At 42.7% G+C, this 20,052-nt stretch overlaps 6 protein-coding genes across 7 annotated transcripts; 4 read left to right on the top strand and 2 right to left on the bottom strand.

Annotated features, from left to right (window-relative positions):
• Window positions 1-1,642: 1,642 nt before the first annotated feature.
• Window positions 1,643-2,565, top strand: LOC128724930 (uncharacterized). Its single transcript, XM_053818651.1, has 2 exons — window positions 1,643-1,893; window positions 1,969-2,565. The coding sequence occupies exons 1-2, from the start codon at window positions 1,855-1,857 to the stop codon at window positions 2,563-2,565; spliced, it is 636 nt and encodes a 211-aa protein (XP_053674626.1). The 5' UTR covers window positions 1,643-1,854.
• Window positions 2,566-3,489: 924 nt separating this feature from the next.
• LOC128726482 (uncharacterized) lies at window positions 3,490-4,868 on the top strand. Its single transcript, XM_053820294.1, has 2 exons — window positions 3,490-4,531; window positions 4,616-4,868. Exons 1-2 carry the CDS (start codon window positions 3,490-3,492, stop codon window positions 4,705-4,707), a joined length of 1,134 nt encoding a protein of 377 aa, XP_053676269.1. The 3' UTR covers window positions 4,708-4,868.
• A 1,120-nt stretch (window positions 4,869-5,988) lies between these two features.
• Window positions 5,989-9,887, bottom strand: LOC128724931 (probable RNA helicase armi). The gene is made up of 3 exons (XM_053818652.1): window positions 9,704-9,887; window positions 9,410-9,633; window positions 5,989-9,337 (listed from the first exon to the last, which is right to left on the bottom strand). Exons 1-3 carry the CDS (start codon window positions 9,885-9,887, stop codon window positions 6,128-6,130), a joined length of 3,618 nt encoding a protein of 1,205 aa, XP_053674627.1. The 3' UTR covers window positions 5,989-6,127.
• A 172-nt stretch (window positions 9,888-10,059) lies between these two features.
• LOC128726852 (uncharacterized) lies at window positions 10,060-11,565 on the bottom strand. The gene is made up of 2 exons (XM_053820691.1): window positions 11,504-11,565; window positions 10,060-10,297 (listed from the first exon to the last, which is right to left on the bottom strand). The coding sequence occupies exons 1-2, from the start codon at window positions 11,537-11,539 to the stop codon at window positions 10,097-10,099; spliced, it is 237 nt and encodes a 78-aa protein (XP_053676666.1). The 5' UTR covers window positions 11,540-11,565; the 3' UTR covers window positions 10,060-10,096.
• A 285-nt stretch (window positions 11,566-11,850) lies between these two features.
• Window positions 11,851-13,926, top strand: LOC128724932 (protein arginine N-methyltransferase 7). Its single transcript, XM_053818653.1, has one exon. The coding sequence runs from the start codon at window positions 11,851-11,853 to the stop codon at window positions 13,924-13,926; it is 2,076 nt and encodes a 691-aa protein (XP_053674628.1).
• Window positions 13,927-14,536: 610 nt separating this feature from the next.
• Window positions 14,537-19,951, top strand: LOC128727623 (ubiquitin-conjugating enzyme E2 variant 2). Of its 2 annotated transcripts, none has more exons than XM_053821553.1 (5): window positions 14,537-14,697; window positions 15,825-15,984; window positions 17,562-17,704; window positions 17,799-17,924; window positions 18,014-19,951. In XM_053821553.1, exons 2-5 carry the CDS (start codon window positions 15,963-15,965, stop codon window positions 18,152-18,154), a joined length of 432 nt encoding a protein of 143 aa, XP_053677528.1. In that variant the 5' UTR covers window positions 14,537-14,697; window positions 15,825-15,962; the 3' UTR covers window positions 18,155-19,951. The 2 variants fall into 2 exon arrangements, with proteins under 2 accessions (XP_053677528.1, XP_053677527.1); XM_053821552.1 differs by lacking the exon at window positions 14,537-14,697 and adding an exon at window positions 14,865-15,000.
• The last annotated feature ends 101 nt before the right edge of the window (window positions 19,952-20,052 follow it).

Below are 20,052 nucleotides of genomic sequence, written 5' to 3' on the forward strand. Positions count from 1 at the left end.
AACGGCTCAGAACTGTGCAAGCTTATACTGAAAATTTTGAAATAACTGATCAATCATTGAAAACGCAAAATGGCATTGTGACTCTAATCGAATCACCGCACAAATTGTCCATTGAGGAAGCTTCAACTGATGCCCCTATAGAGCTAAATTCAGACGATCCGGCGGAAGAACGAAGTAATTCAACTACATTAAGTTTGGATCAAGGCGATGTCACTCCAAAATTGGTGGAAAAAAGTGTCGTTGGTGGTAAAACTTTGGGGGACTTTATTGTGCTTGGTGGTGAAAAACAACACCGTCTCCAAAAAACAGACCAAGTTTTAGCCCCTTGGTTGTCACATCCTACGATCATTGAACGAGATCTTTCTTTGAAAGGTGCTTCAGTAAAGAAGCAAGGATATCTAGACCAGACCATTAAGAACAATCTAAGAAGCATGGGATACAAACGTCTGTTTCCTGTACAGGAAAAAGTTATTCCGTGGATTATTGATGCTCATCAAAAACCCTCTCCATTCTGGCCAAGAGATGTGTGTATTTCGTCGCCCACCGGGAGTGGTAAAACGCTTGCATTTGCAGTTCCGATTGTTCAGCTGCTTTTGAAACGAATAGCGCCAGCAGTGAGAGCATTGGTGATTCTACCTGTCCAGGAGCTGGCAGAACAGGTTTATACAGTTTTTCGAAAACTATGCATAGGAACAAATATTTGTCCAGTTGTTCTGTCAAGGCGTTTGTTGTTTGAAAGCGAGCAGAAAAACCTTGTGAAATACTGCAACGGAGAATACATACCTAAAGTAGACATAGTAATTACTACAGCAGGTCGACTGGTCGAACACTTGCATTCTACCAAAGGATTTACCTTGAGTCAGCTCCGATTTCTAATTGTTGATGAAGCTGATCAAGTAATGAACCAAATTCAGAACGATTGGCTCTATAATCTTGACAAACACGTTAAACAGGAATCGGACGAGTATTTGTTAGGCCGAACCACCGATCTGTTTTCTCAAAGCGAGCTTTTCGATAAGGACCGTCAGCCACACAAGTTACTCTTTTCTGCCACATTTAAACGAGACACAGAAAAACTAAAGGCGCTCAAACTGTTTCATCCCAAACTGTTTACAACCGTTAACGATACTCTGGAAATAACGAACCAAGCGCAACATGTGGAACAACTCGAGCAGCAGCGAGGAAAATTCGCCGGCCAATATACGACACCACTGGAGTTGAAGGAACTTGTTTGCGTGACGCATCCCCGAGCCAAACCGCTCACGCTATATGCTCTTATTCGTGAGAATGATTATCGAAAATTTCTCGTCTTCACGAACGGAATCGACGCCTCGCATAGACTTTCGTTTGTTTTGCAGCGGCTGTTCGGTACGGATATAATTATTGAGGAATGGTCCTCATCGCTGAGCCCTGCCGAACGACAAAACGTGCTAAGCCGATTTAGTATGGGCAAAGTAAACGGAATTATCTGTACAGATGCGCTTGCCCGTGGTATCGATATCGAAAATATTGAGGTAGTCATTTCTTACGATATGCCTAGGCATATTGATACCTATATTCATCGTATCGGCCGTACGGCACGTGCTGGAAATCGCGGAACATCCATCACGATGCTATTGGAAAACGAAAAAAAAAAGTTTAACGTAATAATGAATGACTTTCTACTGTTGCTATTGGATAAATACAATTTACGATAACTGATTTTATTTGATTTTACAGACCCTTTTAAAAGAAGCCAACAAACAAGAGCTCCAAACGGTAGAAATCAAATCAACAACCGAAGAAGAATTTGCAGCAAAATATTCCAGTGCACTCAATGATTTGCGAGAAGCATTGGAACTAGAATCTGAAGTAATGAAGAAAATTCGAAACGGAATATCGATTGGCAGTATGGTAAGAACCCGCATTTTTTATTCGATTATGATATATTACAATAATATTATTTTTTTCATGAATTCATACATTTAGACAAAAGTTAATCTTCTCACTAAGCTAAAAAATCAGGTAGATATTGCATATTCTACTGAAATAATCAAGTCCCTCAAATATCTACCTAAAAGCTGGACAAATGAGGCAATAGAAATCAGAGCATTAGAGCAAGCGAAAAAAGAACGACAAAAATATAAGCCAGTAAAACCAGGGGATATTCCTGTTGCCGTAAGTTCAAATACATCTACCAACATTGATGCAGCTGGCGAGAGTAACAGCTGTAAAAAAATAGTAAAAGAAGGTTACGAACCTGGCAGTGATACAGTAGCGGATGGTTTTGATTCCGAAACAGCTTCTGGTACAAATGAAGTTACCACAATCGAAACCAATGGTAAAAAATTGAAAAAAATGAAACAAAGGAAACGAAAACTATCGGATGATCTTGCAAACTTGTCTAATGCACGCAATGATTCCACTATTGAGGATCATGGAATAGAGCCAAAAGTAAAACGTATTCAAAAAAAGACTCTGGCTAGCACATGCGATGGAAGTGACTTGAAAAAAGTGTCCGTAAAAGAAAAGAAACAACGCTGGAGAAAATTGAAACAAGTTCTGGACAACAAGGCTGTAGTATAAGTTGTAGTTTTACAAATATTGATGAATATATATCAGTTGATGTGAATCAATCAGAAGCATTTATCCTTAGAAGTATTTATCCTTAGGGTGCAGTTTTTTGTCTTACCTTCTAAAGTTACTCTTTTGGCATCTCTTTTATATATATTAACACGATTATTGCTGCTCACATATCTCTTTCTCAGAAAGATTTTATCGTGTAATCGGTTAGAAAATGAACTTCTAGAAATGAACTCGTCTATTCAAAATTATAGACATTGCAGCTACCATGCGCAAAACGGCGAGCCATTCAAGGCAGGTGCTGTGTCAAATCTAATTGCTTTCAAAACAAACCTGTAAATTGTTTACCAAACTAGCAACAAAGTTGTTAATTGTTCCAATTTTAGACTGTAATAATTTCTCAAGTTTAGAAACTGATTAGACAAAAGTTATATTGCCGTATTTGAGATATGTCTCTCAGTAGTCATTCGTTCTTACGTCCACTCCAAATACACCCGTTCTGGGAATTTTAATTATCAATATAGATCGTGTTACTACTTTTTTAGCAGTGAAAAAGAAGAATATTAAAACGACCAAATTACTAAAATTCTCAATTCCTTCAGTGGCGATATAGCGGCAATAATACACCGATCCATCTAGCCTTTAAATGTGCTATTCAAGACAAAAAAATAGCTTTGAGATGACGTCCAAATGCTATAAATAATAGAACCTCTCAACGATCTGGAATTGCCCCTCGTCGGTAGTATTGGTGCCGTTGCTTGTTACCTCGAATCGTGGCAAGATAAGGCAATGCCATTAAAAGGTTCCTTGAATTAGGAAGAGTAATCGCATTGTTTTAATTTGGGCTACATAGCAGGAATAATTTGTGAAGAATATCTGGGAGTACATGTGTTGCGTGTATCTGCGTATGCCTCCTGCCTCCTCCTGATGGGCGACGAGCTAGACATGAACTTTGGGGAACTGCGGGATAAAAATGAAATCATACGGAAATACGTGGACAACCTGAACCGGCTCCGCCGTCTGGCCGCCCAGCGCGGGCAAATCAGTGAGAGCGAGTTCAACAACTATCTTATCCGGCATTATTTCCACAACAACAACATTATCAACTACATCTTTGACAAACATACGAGCCGCACCCTGTTGAAAACGGTGATCGACCGCAAAAAAAAGATAATCAACTTCATCTTTCTGTTGCTGACACTATTTGTGATATTTTCGTATAAACACGAGGTGTCCACCATTGTGCTGCGCAACATCCAGAGCTTCATCTACCCAGGGATGCGTTTCTGGCGAAAGGCCACCGTACCCATCATCGCGTCCTATCCAGCTTTGACCGAGTATTACGACGAGAGTTGCTTGCTGACCAATCCGTATTTTCAGGTCGAGAACCTCAACTGTGATCCGTGCGCGGATGTAGCCAACGTTCTCGATTTTACTGCAATCCACGAGCCGCGCTCGTCGTTGGCCGCCGCTGGCGCTGTTCATTACCCGTACATATTCAAAACTCAAAAAGATCTGGTCGATATCGGTAGCCTACAGGCGCTGGTGCAACAGCATCGATCAGTGTTTACCAAAGACGCATACCGGGTTCAATCGACGGACGATGCCATTCGTAACCTGGACGATCTGTTTCGTGTTTTTGCTAATGTCAGCGGCCTGGGGGAATCTAGTCATGGTACCTCACCACCGGAGAGCCATAACATATGGCGCTGCAATCGCATGGAGCCGGCAAGGCTATTGCGACGATTATTCCCTAGACCGGGTCGTCTTCCTGCCACAGGTGTCAGTCTGGAGCGGTATCTACTGATTGACACGCCACAGGCTCCACTCTACAGCATCCCGGACGCCGAGTGTGCCAACATGTTCGTCATCCAGGGCAGCGGAAGCCGAACGTTCTTGTTACGACCGACACAGGAATGCAGACATCGCTGCCGAACCCTTTCCGTACGGTTGCCTCCGTATTACGGCTGTAAGTGTTGAAGGAGTGCTGGAGGAAACTTGTCCCAAATAATTTCCAAAATGTTTGCTTTCTTCTATAATACTATGCTTCTAGTGATGTACAATTGGTGGTACTGGAGGCCTGTATCGCTGCCTGAGTTTAGCGCCAAATCCCCATCGATTAGCTACGTAGGAAGCTATTGCTGAGAACAGAAAGAGCATATGCCGACAGAAAGAACGTGTAGGAGCTTCTGGAAACAACAAGTTGAATCGGATACAAGATGCCTTTATTATGAGTTGCGAGCTCTTATTTTTGTGTCATTATTCAATGCGCCAGTGTCGTAATAACCACATGTTAAACGAATGAACGCGCAAACCAATTCTCAATGAAAGGATACTGCAATCGGCGACGATAAAAGGGTCGTTAGTCCGTTCCATTCTGGTCACTTTTTCAAGCAGCAGACACTTTAGTTTGTTAAAAAAATGTTTTTTTTTTTAATTATCGCATTGGAAACTTTTGCAAAATTGTCAGTAACACTAGTTAGTGGGAATGTAAATAGAATGTGTGTATATTTAAAGATAAAGAACAAGATAACAGCTTATAACAGCACGCGTAAAACACAATACTTTAAGGAAAGGCACAAACAAAATCAACCGATTGCGTAATTATGGACAAGCGAAACAAAAATTGTATTTTTAGAGGAAAAAATATTTCACAAATATTACAACGATACCCATTCTCTTCAGAAATCGTGACAAAATACTACATTATGATAGTTGCATATAGTTAAGTAAAAAAACAGGTTTTAAACCAAAAATTTTGAGATTGATTCTATGCCATCTCTGGACGGGCAGGCCGTTTTTTATTTTTTAATTTTTTTTGCTACAGTTAAAGTATGTATTATTTAATGGATGTGAAATTTATTTATTAAAGTTATTAATTGAGATTATCAATATGCAAAATTAATGTTTCGATCTGATAAGTTTTAATAGTCCATTTCATGTCACTCTTAATTGGAAAGCAAACTTAATGGCATGAATCGTGTAAGCAATGTCATAATTTGAAAAAGGCCAAAGGAATCGTTCTTTAGTTCGTGAATAAAACAAAGATAGCACAAAGCAAACAAGAGGGGTCGCAATTACTTTTACAAGCCCTAGTAAAGTAGATATCCAGCCTAGAATCTGGTTTTCACAACGCGATCGCTTTCACGGCCATAAGTAAGATACGCAGCGACGCTGATGATTGCAGTCAATTTATGTATAGATGCACCGCTATTGGAAACGTAAGAAATCTTTCAAGCCGAACTTCGAAGCGCCAGCACCATAATAAGAAAATACAACCATACCACCGTTGCTCCTGGGATTAACTTCTGTATTAAGCGAAATAAATTCAAGAAAACCTATGCAGCAATTTGTTTCCCCAACTAGCTAGATCGACAGATAAACTCAAGTTTAAAAGGCTAAATATGTAAAAGTTTATTGAGCAAAAGAACCAAATGAAATCGAAACAATGAAACAAATATAAATCACGATGGAGCCAATGAACGTAAATGTAGGGTAAAATATTTGTTGTGATTTTTCGTAACTTCAAGTAATTATTTCATTCGTATCTACAAAAATTCTTATATTAGTTAAGCTCTTTCTTCTGTAAACCTTGTTCGTCCTGTTTTTGTGCTGAAGTTGCATCGGAGGTGACACCGTTCTGGTTTTGCCGAACCGCTGCCACTTTGGATAAGACCGCAGAGTTGAGCGTACAGCCGCAGTATGCACTGTTATCTAAGGCCTGCAGCAGAACGCGAGCCCAGATTTGATCCATGATCAGCAATTTAGGATTACCGACGATCACTAGGGCAACTTTAGCTCGGGACAAAGCCACGTTGATACGTTTCGGTTGCGAAATAAAGCCAAGCTGGGCGGTGCTGTCATGCGAAATTTGAGTTATCGACGAGCGCACCGTTGACACGATTATAACCTTGCGTTCCTGACCCTGAAATTCTTCCACTGATCCGATTTTGGGCGGCTCTAGCGAGGCTGCCTCAAAGATGCGTCGAATACTGCGCACTTGCATGATGTACGGTGTAATGATACCGATATCCGCCGGTCCGCAACGACCTCCCCGATACAGTCGCTCGACAATCTTGTGCACCATGCACGCCTCGGCCGGATTAAACCACGAGGGACTATCGGGAGATTGTTTGTTCGTGCCGTCGATGCCACAAAAGAAGAATCCATGCTCAGCGGCTGCGCCGATTTGGATTTCCTTGATGCCAAGAATATCGCGCCGTATGGTGGCGAGGAGTTGCACGTTCTCGTCGGATACCTCACAATTATATGGCTCCAGACAGGACCCGTAGAACATCTCGTTGTACAGGGTAAGCACCGAGGGGATCGAACGATAATTTATTCGTAGCATTGTCACAAGCCTCGGATCGTACCCACCCGTTTCGGGGGGAAATCGCATGCAATCCACGGAATAGGGACGCCGGTGGAGCAGTCGTTCTAGCAGTGGAACGTTGCTGTTCCAACGTGAGCTTTCTGTGAATTGCATGATTGGTCCGAGCTGCTTTGGATCGCCGACGAGTGTCACCGAACCAGTTAGGCGGCTAATCTGGCTGATGGCAATCAATGTATCGGCTTCGTGCGCTTGACCTGCCTCGTCGATGATGACGTGCGTAAAGTGGTTCGGCTCAAAACGCATCAACATGAGCGCTCCCATGCCGAGACAGGTACCGATCGTCACCCGATGACGCCCAATGTGCTTGGCCTGGAACTTCATGCGCAGACCCGATTCGGTTACCAGCACTTCGCCGGTCGAGTTTCGCTCATCGGACACGTCAACTGTGGCACAATACTGCGCCAGATGCTCTGGAACGGACTCTCGCTCGACTTGGCTCATGGCAACCAACCGTATGAAATCACCAGCCTGCAGTACACCGTCCCTGGCCAGTCGCTCCGTGATCAGATAGGCCGCACTGTTTGACGGAGTGACCACGATAAGTCGCGCCGATGGTACGTTCAAAACTAGCTGCTGAATAAGCTCAACAATGGTGATAGTTTTACCCGTGCCGGGTGGTCCAAATATTATGTGCGGCATGGGGCGTGCTTCTCCGCGCAGCACATTCACGATGGCCTGCTTTTGATAGCGGTTTAGTAAGGCGTTATGCCATGGCAGAATACGACCGCGGGCGCCCCCGTCCGTATCCATCTCGAGCACCATCTCGTTCCGCGCATTCAATCGAACGTTTAGAAGTGGATCTTGCAGCGTTATTTGCTCGGGAAAGAGGTAGGGAAATCCGTGCGTTAGATGCATGCGTTTGATAGCATGGTGCTGCTTACGAAAAACTCCCCGCCCGAAGGAAAACTGCAGGTGATAGCTCTCGCCGTTGTACCGTGAGTGGAAATTATTGTCGAACTTCACCAATATCTTACTGTGAAGCACCTTGTGGATCGTGCCCTGGTAGATGGTTGATTCGTTGGACCAGGGAGCAGATGCGCGCAATGTATCGCCAACCATAATGGAGGGTCTGGCTTCGGCAATGTTCGCGACTGCCAATGCCAGATAGCTGTCTTCCGGCGTGAAGTGACCACGTTCAATGTCATGTACACGGAATTCCATGCTTAGTCGGATCTCTTCTAAATATATAAAAGTGTTCATAATACGTTGATAATTCTGAGGTGAAAGTTCCTCATTCAAGCAGTAGGGATGGTTTTCGAGGGCATTGATAACCTCTGAGCGGCTTTTAGAAGACAAAATAAGATCAAACAACTCCGATGGAACGTTATACATAGGCAAAGGCTGTGCGACAAAGTTCATCCGTTTGCCAATCCCTCGAGCCGCTATTACTGCTCCTGTTGCGCGCTTCATATTCAACATAGACAATTGTTTTTTGCAATAAGACATCCTTCGATTAAACAGGGGCTCTTGCGATCCATTACTAGCTAGCATAGCATCGCCGCCGATTGTTATGCGGAACCAGCGACCAATCCGGAATGCGCCGCCGAAGCACCATACAAATGCCTCGTCGTTTCGTCCAAAAATACCTCCGCCGGCAATTTCAAACTCATACTCAACTTTTTCACCTGGAAAGAGGATTGTCTGCGTGTGCATAAACGGTGAGATCAGGCGTACCTGGTGAGATTCCATTTTTGGTCCCATCAACTTGATTATCTTATGCTCCCTGGTTGATTCGTTCTTTATAGTCACCGTTCGACGGGCGCGATCCTGTCCGTCCTGTAAGACCACATCGAAATCACCGCAAATCTGTATGCCGTTCTTGTCTTGCCATAAACTATTATCACGCGTAGTTTCAGCATTTCCTTTAACCATCGATTCGTTTTCCTTTGCGATTGGCATAACTCTGGTTACGGCTACATCAATCAGATTCACAGTTATGCAACGCATGCGAACGTGTTCATTTTCGATCGCCTTAAACGACACTCGATCTCCGTTCATCGGGCGGTAGCCATTCATTAGGACCTCAGTCTGGTAGATAAATGTGCCGTTGGCTGTGGTACGAATCTCACCGCCCTCCGGCTCAATCATGGTAACGACACCAGTGTCGGTGACGATACGCGACGGTTCAATGCCAACCACGTCAAGAACCTCGCCCTTGAAATCGACAAAATCTTGGTCCATCTGCACGATACAATCCAGCGTCACGTAATCACCCAATACCGGCACAAATGTTACGGGTGTTTTGTCTATATTCACGCATATCGGATCACCGGCATCAGTTTCTACAGTGACATTTTCGTTTTCCTTTGCAATAACCTTGCCTGGTTCGCGTCGCCGATTGTTTTTGTAGTACATTGTTGGATTCACGTTGGAAGGTTTATTCTGGAGGACGAATCCAATGGAACAACATTAAAAACATTATTTTTGTTTCGGTTTCACGGTTGTGGTACTCACCCAATCAGACTCGTCGTTCCAGAGACCATCAAGGATTCTTAGGATTTTGATAACCTTCGTAATTGTTTCGCCCGACGATGGATCCACTTTGTTGTAAGCAAGAAATTCCAGTCGTGCGTTTTCCTCAATGTGTTTGGCAATGGGATTATTTTTCAGCAGTGCCTTTGGTACAAAGTAGATACCATCGATAACAAAAAAGTCAGCTTTCATCTCGGTAATGGTTCCTGTAGAAGACAAGCACACGATTTGAACCAGAATTAAAAACTCGGCATGTCACTGCTTTATAAAACAAACCTGATTTTTTAAAACAATCCGTTGGTTCCATGATCTCTTGCACAGTTTGTGAACTCGAATGTGCGTTATCATCCTTCGATTCCTCGAGCTGCTGTTCCAAATATCGAATTTTTCGTTGTATCGCATCCGGATCAGTTTTCGGTTCCAGCACCTTATTTACGGCCCATTTTACAAGGTGGAGCATGTTGATCTGATTGACTTGTTTCTAGTATAGTTAAACTATGTTGAACTTTTTTTCCTTTCCTTGGAATATGTTTAAGTTAATAGTGGAATAATATTCCTATCTTAGGAAAACAATACCAAAGTTTGATTCATAAAGAAATGAACAAAAGAAATACTTGTAAAACTTAGGCGTTAAAAAACAAAATCAGCAAAACCTAGCCTAACCTAGCATCAATTTTGACCAAGAATTTTATCGATTGAATCGTATTGCCAATCGGTCTCTTTGACGTAGTTCAATTCTTTGCGAAGGCTTTGTAGGCGGTTAGCGTGGTTTTCAAGTTGTAGATTGTTTTCGCACATGTCTACAAAGATGTAAAACGTCACTCCGATAATACCATCTTTTGATGGAGACAGCTGCTGCTCGACCTTTGACTACAAAGAATCATTAGAATACAAAAAATTAGGTTGTTTTTTGAAAAGCGGGATTGTATGTAATAAAGCTCTTACTTGCACAAACATCATTTCCGCAGTGATAGGAATTTAACTTAATCAAACAGATACATACCTGTTTAACAATTTGTTAAGTCGTTATGCTGAAATCTTAATTTTTTTGTATTTGGACTAATTTTTTAAAGATTTGTATTGCGTACATGGTGAGGTAATTTTTGTTTCATAAACTGGTAATCGATCACGCCGTGTAATTGGCATCACGTCGTGTAATTGCAAACAAAACTTACCGATACCCTCTTAAGTAGCATAGCATTTTCATTTCGCAGTGCCATTATAAACTCGTCGTTGCGCCTTAGCATGCTGACCTCTAGCTTGAGATCTTTCACGTAGTCGACAGTTGCCTTAAGAATGGTTCCCTTATTCACCCGTCCATCTTTGCCATTCAGCTCGCTGCTCGACCCTTCCATGTTTTTAGGTAACAAAGTACCTAGCTCCTTGATCTTGTCATTTATGTTGAAACGACGACGCCGTTCAACTTGAACAAAACAAAGCATTGCTAAATCTTCGAGTATTTTTTTTAAATGGATCATGTCGTCGAACATCCGGTATTTAAAAGGACCTTATAATCGTTCACCAGCTATACTCGCTTTCAAATACTTTGATAACCAAATCCGATACACTAACGGATTCATCCAGAACTTAGCGCAAGATGCTAATCTATTTGTATAACTCTATCCTTACCGAAGCGATTATGTATCATACAAACCCACGCTGTTCCGGATCCTATCCAAGTTTGTGCCAAACATTTCTACAATAGGACGAAAGCGGAGGTAATCCTGCTGAGTGGCCTCTTACGATGATCAGCGATTAGCGCATCGTGCGGGCTTGTGTTGCTACACGGTAGTAGACGATAGAGGTTTTACATGAGCACTTAACCTCAAAATCATCGCTGCATCTTGCTAACCTAAGCGCCCTTGAGTAAGCAGAGCAATATCGCTTTACTGTACGGTGGATTTCATGATGAGAATGGTATTATGATGCTGCTCGACTGCAACAGCAATCGAAATTATTAGTATGATAAGCAGGTTCCCTTCAAACACTGCGGAACATGGCTGTTTGTGCATTTTTGATCGGGGTTACTTTAGCGTGGAACTGTGAGTTTGCCGCACATGTTAGATGGCTACTTACGATGGCTTCCTTAGAGTTAAGATCACTACTGGACATATTTTGATTTTGATGAAACCAGTACGGACCTGTGTGCCAGCGGATTGGGAAACAATAACCACACAGCCTATTGTTTGTCCAACCAGTGTCAGTGCCCGTAATCTACAACCTGTCACCAGTAAGGTTGATGTGCTGAGCTATGATATGCCGAATGCAGCGTTGTCAAGAACTGTCAGTCTTCGAAGATCATTTTCACACGTGCGATTGTGTACTACCGGTTAGTATGTAAACAAACCATTCCAACATCTAAACAATGTAATTCAAAGCGAATAAAAAGATCTGGTTGCTTGCATTAGGATTTGTTTTTAGAGATGGAGCAACCACTGTCGGACATGGCGTTGGATGAGGGTGTCTTCGATTTGCGTCAAGAGATAGCACGCAGTGCCTTTGCAGATATGTGCCATGATTGGGAACGGAATCAAAAGTATGACCAGGCACTAAGGATAACTATCACTCGTTTTCATGCTGCAGGCAAAAAGGCGCACGTACTCGACATTGGTACGGGTAGTGGGTTGCTATCGATGATGGCCGTTCGAGCAGGTGCTGATAGCGTTGTAGCTTGCGAAGCGTTCAGTCCAATGGCTGACTGTGCGGAAAAGATAATCGAGGCCAACGGAATGCAGAAGTCCATTCACCTAATAAAGAAGCGTTCAACTAAGCTAAAAGTTGGCCCTGGATTGGACATGGAACATCGAGCAAACATTCTTGTGACTGAGCTGTTTGACACCGAGCTGATCGGTGAGGGGGCCCTTGCAACCTATCGACATGCCTTAGAGCATTTGCTAACAAAGGATGTGGAGACGATACCACACAAAGCGACGATCTATGCGCAGCTAGTTGAGTGTCCACTAGCTCTTAGCTGGCAGCAGATAAAAACTCTCTCAAACGCTGATGGAGATATCTTGTTACGTGTACCACCGGAAGTAGCTGATTGCCGTGGGTCAAGCGCTGTTTTCGACATCCAACTAAGCCAGTTGCCCACAGGCAGCTTTAATACATTAACGGAACCGATACCGGTGTTCGAGTTTAACTGGGCCAAGCAAGATGAGTTACCGATGGATCGATGTAGGAAAAATGTTTGTCACGCACGCATATCCGCATTTCCACAAGCTGTGTTCATGTGGTGGGATTTAGTAATGGAAAAAGAAGATCAAGTAATGCTAAGTTGCGCTCCCTATTGGGCTCATCCGGACCATGCGCAACTGAAGCAGAAAAGCACCGACCAAGCTACAGAACGACGCATACCAGAAAGTAATCTTATTCCCTGGCGTGATCACTGGATGCAGGCAGTATACTTTCTGCCACCGACAAAAATACCCCTTAAGCAAGGACAGCAGTTTGTTCTGCAATCGTACCATGACGAGTATTCACTTTGGTTTGGCCTAGGAGAAGAAACATCGACGCCACTTAGTCCCCCATATTGCACGTGCGGCTGGCACATTGCGCAGTCGCGATCGCGTATAGGGCAGCTTAACGACAGCTTACGGAACAAACGGTACCTCAATTACTTTGAGCGAGTTTTTTCAAGCGATTCCGTTGTCCTAGTATTGAGTGAAGGCTCATTGCTTGGATTGGCCGCAGCTCGTATGGGCGTAAAGCAGGTGCTTTTGTACGAACCAAATACAATTTCCCGTCGGTGTATGGAAGCATTTATACAACACAACAATATACAAAATGTGCAGTTGATTCATTCTGCAGATGCACTCGAACCAGAAGGAGCAGGAACGGTAACGCACGTGTTTGCTGAACCGCACTTCCCATCAGCTATACTGCCCTGGGACAACTTGCACTACGGAGATATGCTGAAAAACGTTAAACCATTGCTGCCGGCCTCGGTGATGGTGATTCCCGGCTCCGGAACACTATATGCACTGCCAGTGGAATTTTTGGATCTACACAAAATATCTGCTCCGCTCGGTACTTGCGAATCATTCGATTTGTCCATGATGGATCGTTTGATTGAACAACACTCGGCGTACGCTGACTCCCCTATTGAAGCGCAACCACTTTGGGAGTACCCGGCATATCCTCTATCCGGTGCAATTCGCTTGATGGATATTGATATTGTAAAAGAATTTGGTCAAACAAAGCTGGAGAAGGGAGAAATATTTTTGGATAAACCTGAGCGGTTGAATGGAATTGCGATATGGATTGAATGGCATTTAGATGAAAGCCATAGCCCGAAAACAACCATCTCCTGCGGACCACAGATACCAGTAGAGGAGGCCTCTCGCGAGCCAGTACGATGGAATGTTAATTTTCGTCAGGGAGTTCATCTTTTACGGAAGCATCCGAATCATAAAGCAGTTATTCCTTGGGCAGTTAAATTTAACCCAATGTTGGGTAATGTATATTTTCAGTTTGATTATATGGATGAAGTTGAATAAATGCGAAGAAAAACTGCTGATAATTTTCATGAGTACATTTTTGATAAGAAATAAGAATAAATTAGCAAGCAATAATTTAATTGGAACAAAAAGTACCCAAATCAATTAACTATTTCTACCAACGATTGTTTTGTCTTAAACTATCTGCGAAGCGTTTGATAGCCACACAATATGTACAGTTAGTCTTACATTAGAAGATTTAATTTTCGATGTTCAAACATGCACCCTATTCAACTAACTCTTATTTCAATGATAAATCAATTGAATATTATTTGAATTTTATAAGTAAAAAAAACTGTAGTTATATTATGTCATGCACATCGTTTTGAAACGTTGTTTAGAGGTTATACTTAAGTATGCATAATTCATTCTACCGTCGAATTGTTACCATATTGTTCATAGCGGAAGTATAGCATTAGTTAAGCATTTCGTTTCGTTTTTTTTAAACGTCTAATGTTTGAAGTAATTTTTAAATGAAGCTGACCGGGTGCGTGCAGTAATTGTAGAAGGCCCTAGAACCGTTTCAATGACAGTTGCACATCATTGAACTTGGTCGTGTAAACGTTACGACTTTGCAAAAAGCAGTAGGTAACTCCATTTGTACCGAGTGGTAAGCTCTTTCGGAATCTAGATCGATTTCTAAAGATACTGGCTGAGTGTTTCTTTCTGGTCGCTATCCAGAAAACCGAAACGTGCGTGCGTGTTCTCGCTTCCATAGCGTGATATTGCAACATTTGCCTCGAACCTTGTTCAACTCTGCGAGCAAGCAAAGTAAGCAAAAAGACAGCAACACACTCATCTGCCCAGCTTTACAGGTTCTGATAGTCGTACTAACGTTGGCCGGGGTAGGGGGAGGGGTAAGACGAATTTTTATTTGTGGCGATTTCTCGGTTTAGGGAGGTGCGGAGTGTTTAGCCCCCTGAGTTTCCTGGTGACCACTGAGATGAAGCTTCTATGAACAAGGGTCGATATATTGCATTCAGAACGTTGTGTAGGCGAGAGGAAAAGCAGGGAATACGTTCAGTGACGGTTTGGTTTGAGGGTTAATGTGGCGAGTATTTGTCGTCATCGCCGGTAAGTTGTATTCGAAAGTATCATACCTTTCCGAACTGATCGTACTAGCCGACGTCGGAGAGGTTAGAAGAAGGACAATTGAAAACACACATGCCGCTACGTGAGCGAGTTTACCGTAACCGAAAGGTGGTTGTTCAACTGTCCAATGTGTTCCGGGCCTGTACAGTCGCTTCAGGAGCTGAAATCCAAAAATGGCCAGGACTTCTATTGAGGTGGCACGGCAGCGCTAGAGTTATAGAGTGCGTGCGCCGTATCGCGATGACGTTTCCCTTTTTACGCCCTGGCTGCGCGATATTGCACCGTTTCTAAATTACAACAGGCGCTTGATTTTTGCTTAAGTAATGTCCTAGGTCTTTAGTAATCAAGGCGCTCGCTGACAATTAGAAATTTTGCTAAAAGAACGACTGTTTTTCCCAAGGTATAATATCAATACATTCACAAACAAAATTCGCTGCTGCCGGTCACAGCACCTACACCGAAAGCATAAGAAAAAAGTACGCTCGTTACAGTGCAAGGACAGTAAAATTAGTTATGGATGTATATTCAGCATCCTTTCTAGTCATCCAACATCGTTGCAAGCTTCATTTGACACAAATCGAGGGCAGGCCTGGGTCTCCAATTTAAATGTGCAAAGATGACCCTTTAGATGCGAAGTGTTCTTTGTCGAATGCATCTTTTGGGCTTATGTGTTTTTTACCATTTTTTCTAATTTGTCAACATGCACTGAAGTAGCTGGAGCGTTTATATCTGCATAATTATCATTATTTCATTTTTAGTGATTTTTTATGAATATACTAATTAATTTTTGTGCGGGGGTTTTGTAGCATAAGGCAGTGGTTTGGCTTGGATCACACAGAAATTGACACGACCGGACTTGGTTTTCTTCATCGTTTAGTATTGTTTCATCATCTCCGGAATTAAACAGTTTCAGCTTTCGAGCAATACAGCGCATTTACTCGAAGATGGCTTCGTCAACTGGAGTTGGTAAGTACCTGTAAAGTTGCAGCATGTACAACGAGATGAGTTGAAGTTCTTAACGTATTGATATTTGCTTCGCAAGTTTTCAAAGCATATTGAAAAAACGTAAACAGTATGCACATGACGATTGTCAAAGTCCATAGTTGGTAGTGTAGGCTTTATTAAATTATCTCGTTTACATTTACCATGTCCACTGGAGAGCTCCGAATACTTTTCTGCAGACTTGCGCCCCTTGCTACAGATTTCGTTGGAAGCTACCAGGCTGGATTTATTGGAGGCAAATCCACCACCGACCAAATCTTTACTCTACGGCAGTTCCTCCAGAAATGCCGAGAGCACCAGATCCCTACGCACCACCTATTCATTGATTTCAAGGCGGCCTATGACACCATAGATCGGATGGAACTATGGAACACCATGCAGCAGTACGGATTGCCTGGGAAGCTGGTACGGCTGTTAAGGGCCACCTTGGATGGGGTGCAGTGCAAGGTGCGAGTGTCGAACATGCTTTCGGAACCGTACGACTCACACCGGGGTCTGAGGCAAGGGGACGGACTCTCCTGTTTACTGTTTAACATCGCTCTGGAAGGTGTCATGCGAAGCGCGGGCTTCGACATACGGGGCACGATTTTCTCCCGATCTCTCCAATTCCTGGGCTTCGCGGATGACATTGACATTGACGAGGCCGCTAGGATTGGTTTGAGGATCAATGCGTCGAAGACCAAGTACCTGCTTGCCGGTGGCTCTGATCGGGATAGAGCCTGACTTGGAAGCAGAGTAACTGTTGATGGTGACGATCTTGAGGTGGTAGAGGAGTTCCTTGGTAGAGCTACCTTGGTACGATCGTCACTTCGGACAATAATGTGACCAGCGAAATTCGAAGACGCATTGTTCAGGGAAATCGTGCCTACTATGGGCTCCATAAACTCCTGCGATCCAGAAGACTCCACCAACATACGAAATGCACGACATATCGCACACTGATACGCCTGGTAGTTCTCTATGGTCATGAGTCTTGGACGATACGGGCGGAGGACGCCAACGCTCTCGCCATTTTCGAGCGGCGGGTGCTACGGACTATCTTTGGCGGTATTTGTGAGCAGGGCATGTGGAGAAGGAGAATGAACCACGAACTAGCTGAGTTGTATGGCGGAGCAGACATTCTAACGATGGCCAAGGCCGGAAGAATACGATGGCTGGGGCACGTGATGAGGATGCCGGACTAATGCCCCGCCAGGAAGGTGCTCGCCAGCGACCCGTTCGGCACGAGGCGCAGAGGAGCGCAGCGAGTTCGGTGGCTGGATCAAGTCGAGCAGGACCTGTCGGAAATTGGGTGCAGCCGGGGGTGGAGGAGAGCAGTCCTGGACCGAGTTTCCTGGAAACGGATTGGTTACCTGGCCATGTCAGCACGACGTGCTCAACTATGAGCGGGCCAAGAAGAAGAAGACTGGAGAGCTCGTAGCTTTCTGCAAAAATTTTGAAGCAAAGTTTCAATAGCATTTACAAAAAGCTTTAATTCATGATATCCCATATTGAAGTTTCTGGTATTTTTCTTCATTATCTTTTGTTTCTTACTTTCACAGTCGTCCCACGAAACTTTCGTCTACTCGAAGAGCTCGAAGCGGGACAAAAAGGCGTCGGAGACGGAACAATATCCTGGGGACTTGATAATGACGATGACATGACCCTCACTCACTGGACTGGCATGATTATTGGTCCACCTAGAGTAAGTGTTGCTACAAGACATCATTGCTTTCGATCGAGCTTCGATATCAATTGAATAAATAATGTTTATTTTGTGTCCGATTCTACCATCCTAGACTCCTTATGAAAACAGAATGTACTCATTGAAGGTCGAATGCGGTGAGCGTTACCCAGATGAACCGCCAACAATGAAGTTTCTTTCTAAAATCAACATTAATTGCATCAACAGTCAGAACGGCGCGGTAAGTTCAAGCGGACAGCTTTCATCGCAAATTTAATCACATAACTGTCTCGTTCACTCTACTTTTCTGTTTCGATATTACCATTTTAGATTGATCACAGAATGGTGCCAGTGCTGAGTCGATGGAATCGAGATTATACGATAAAGACAATTTTACAAGAAATACGTAGGATTATGACTCTAAAGGAAAATTTAAAATTAACGCAGCCCCCAGAGGGCAGTTGCTTCTAGTGCTCTTAATTCAACTCTTAAATTCAATTTCGAAATTGCGAAGGAAGAAAGAACAGAAGGACAAAATGTCAAGCTGAGAGAGTTTGAGGTAATAAAAAGGCAAGAAGTAAGAAGCAACACACATGAGTGGTGTAACTTGATAAATTTTGCAAACACGAGTGGTGTAACACAGTAAGTTATAAAACATTATGATTATGATGATGGGACGGAAATCGCTGCGCTAAGCTGGTAGCGCAAATGTAGGCAAACCATCAACAAACGTTGGATGTAAGACATACACAAGGGTAACAACATAAAACTAAAGCACGCTAGAGTGGGAAGCAATCCTAAGCAACTGAATATAACACATTGCTCTACTGAATATGGATCAGCAATTAACGACATCAGATCATTATATGTAGCGAACAAATCCTGCTCGTTCCAACTTCTTGAGCGGTGAAAGGAAATAAACCATCCCCTGAAAAGGCAAAATAACTTATTCTCTTTTGCAACGTTCACAAGTCCGTTTGAACTCGTCGATTGCTCCACACACATCCGATTTTAGAATGTCCTTGTTGAAGGCTTCGCTGCTGACTCCGATGCTGATGCTTTGATAAACACGACACTGTGCCAGGGCTGTGCAACGTAGTTGAGGGACGAGGAATATGAATACTGAAGTCCAAAGTGAAAGACATGCTAATGGTAGAATTCACACGCTCTGGAATAATTCGGGTAATGATAAGGTTCTTCACTAAGGCATGGTTTGAAACATTTGAAATAGTTTCCGTTATGCTCGCAAATAGTAATCAAAGCATGGTGGCCATCATTCATTTTAAAATTAAGCAAAAACTATGTGTTTGAATTACAATACATTTGAATTTAATGAAAATATGTTGAAAATTGAGAAGATAATAAGACTAAAGATTTGAAATTAACACTGGAACATTCATTTACTGAGTCTATTGTCGAAGCAACTAACAGAAAAGCGTTTTTGAATTTAGTAAAGCTTTTATGATAATTAGACTGAAATAGACGCGAGAACAGCAAGTCCTAAATAACCGACGGATAGTCATTTTATTTCCGATTTTCATATGGACATGTTTGTAAAAGAAAAGTGAATACAACAATTTTGGGTTTTCATTGTTTGCGTCAACAGGAACGATATTTCAAGAGCGCTTTCGCACTCATTTGTATCAATGGAATGCTATCGATATCGTTTGGACTAACCAATTTTATATTAGCCGGTTGTAGATTCTAAACATAGCAAGTAGAAGTGTCGAAATCTAAACCTGATGCAACCTACGCTATGTAAATGTGGAGAATCTTCGATTCTATAACTTTTGATATAGTTGCTATCAAAATGAGGCGGGAAGCGATCTTAAGGGCATCCGATTCGAATCCAGTTTAACGAAAAACATAACTAGTAAAACAAAATCTTGAACAGAAATTGTAGCATCAATTTTATAAACCAGACTTTAAATGGAATCTTTCACTAAAATCAATTTTCAAGTAAAAAGCAACACAGCAGCATAATTTAGAGGACTCGGAAAGACAGATCAAACAGATGAATGAACAAATTGGAGGCTACGCTGTTCAGCAGTTTGAAGAGATGTAAAGAAAGCCTCGCAGCAGCAGTGAATGTAGGTGTATTGTTTTCTTGCGACGTCTTTAGGAAGACAGACCATATTGTTTCATTTGTTCTATTTACTGAATACCGTAAACGCTTTAAGAAACCTGCATGCCGAGTCGAGAAAATCGTGAAAAATGTGATGTAAACCGTAAAAAGGTAAATAAATTTATCTTTGCTTCAAACTCCGTATCTAGCATTACCTGTGGTCTAATCGTTTGATATATTCATTATAATGCGTAACTGGGGGTTGCTCTACGGTTCAGTCAATAAACGAACAACTACATCAACG

The sequence above is a fragment of the Anopheles nili genome, chromosome 3 (genome assembly GCF_943737925.1).
Source record: "Anopheles nili chromosome 3, idAnoNiliSN_F5_01, whole genome shotgun sequence".
In the NCBI taxonomy this organism is placed as follows: Eukaryota; Metazoa; Arthropoda; class Insecta; order Diptera; family Culicidae; genus Anopheles; species Anopheles nili.

Excerpts from the sequence above, each read along its gene's own strand:
- LOC128724930 (XM_053818651.1), top strand. The coding sequence starts at position 1,855 with ATGAAGAAAATTCGAAACGGAATATCGATTGGCAGTATG. Across the intron at positions 1,894-1,968 it reads GAATATCGATTGGCAGTATG|ACAAAAGTTAATCTTCTCAC; the intron begins GTAAGAACCCGC and ends TCATACATTTAG.
- LOC128726482 (XM_053820294.1), top strand. The coding sequence starts at position 3,490 with ATGGGCGACGAGCTAGACATGAACTTTGGGGAACTGCGGGATAAAAAT. Across the intron at positions 4,532-4,615 it reads GTTGCCTCCGTATTACGGCT|TGATGTACAATTGGTGGTAC; the intron begins GTAAGTGTTGAA and ends CTATGCTTCTAG.
- LOC128724931 (XM_053818652.1), bottom strand. The coding sequence starts at position 9,887 with ATGCTCCACCTTGTAAAATGGGCCGTAAATAAGGTGCTGGAACCGAAA. Across the intron at positions 9,634-9,703 it reads GGATTGTTTTAAAAAATCAG|GAACCATTACCGAGATGAAA; the intron begins GTTTGTTTTATA and ends TGTCTTCTACAG. Across the intron at positions 9,338-9,409 it reads GGAACGACGAGTCTGATTGG|AATAAACCTTCCAACGTGAA; the intron begins GTGAGTACCACA and ends TTCGTCCTCCAG.
- LOC128726852 (XM_053820691.1), bottom strand. The coding sequence starts at position 11,539 with ATGTCCAGTAGTGATCTTAACTCTAAGGAAGCCATC. Across the intron at positions 10,298-11,503 it reads TTAACTCTAAGGAAGCCATC|TCAAAGGTCGAGCAGCAGCT; the intron begins GTAAGTAGCCAT and ends GATTCTTTGTAG.
- LOC128724932 (XM_053818653.1), top strand. The coding sequence starts at position 11,851 with ATGGAGCAACCACTGTCGGACATGGCGTTGGATGAGGGTGTCTTCGAT.
- LOC128727623 (XM_053821553.1), top strand. The coding sequence starts at position 15,963 with ATGGCTTCGTCAACTGGAGTTG. Across the intron at positions 15,985-17,561 it reads GGCTTCGTCAACTGGAGTTG|TCGTCCCACGAAACTTTCGT; the intron begins GTAAGTACCTGT and ends TTACTTTCACAG. Across the intron at positions 17,925-18,013 it reads TCAACAGTCAGAACGGCGCG|ATTGATCACAGAATGGTGCC; the intron begins GTAAGTTCAAGC and ends TTACCATTTTAG.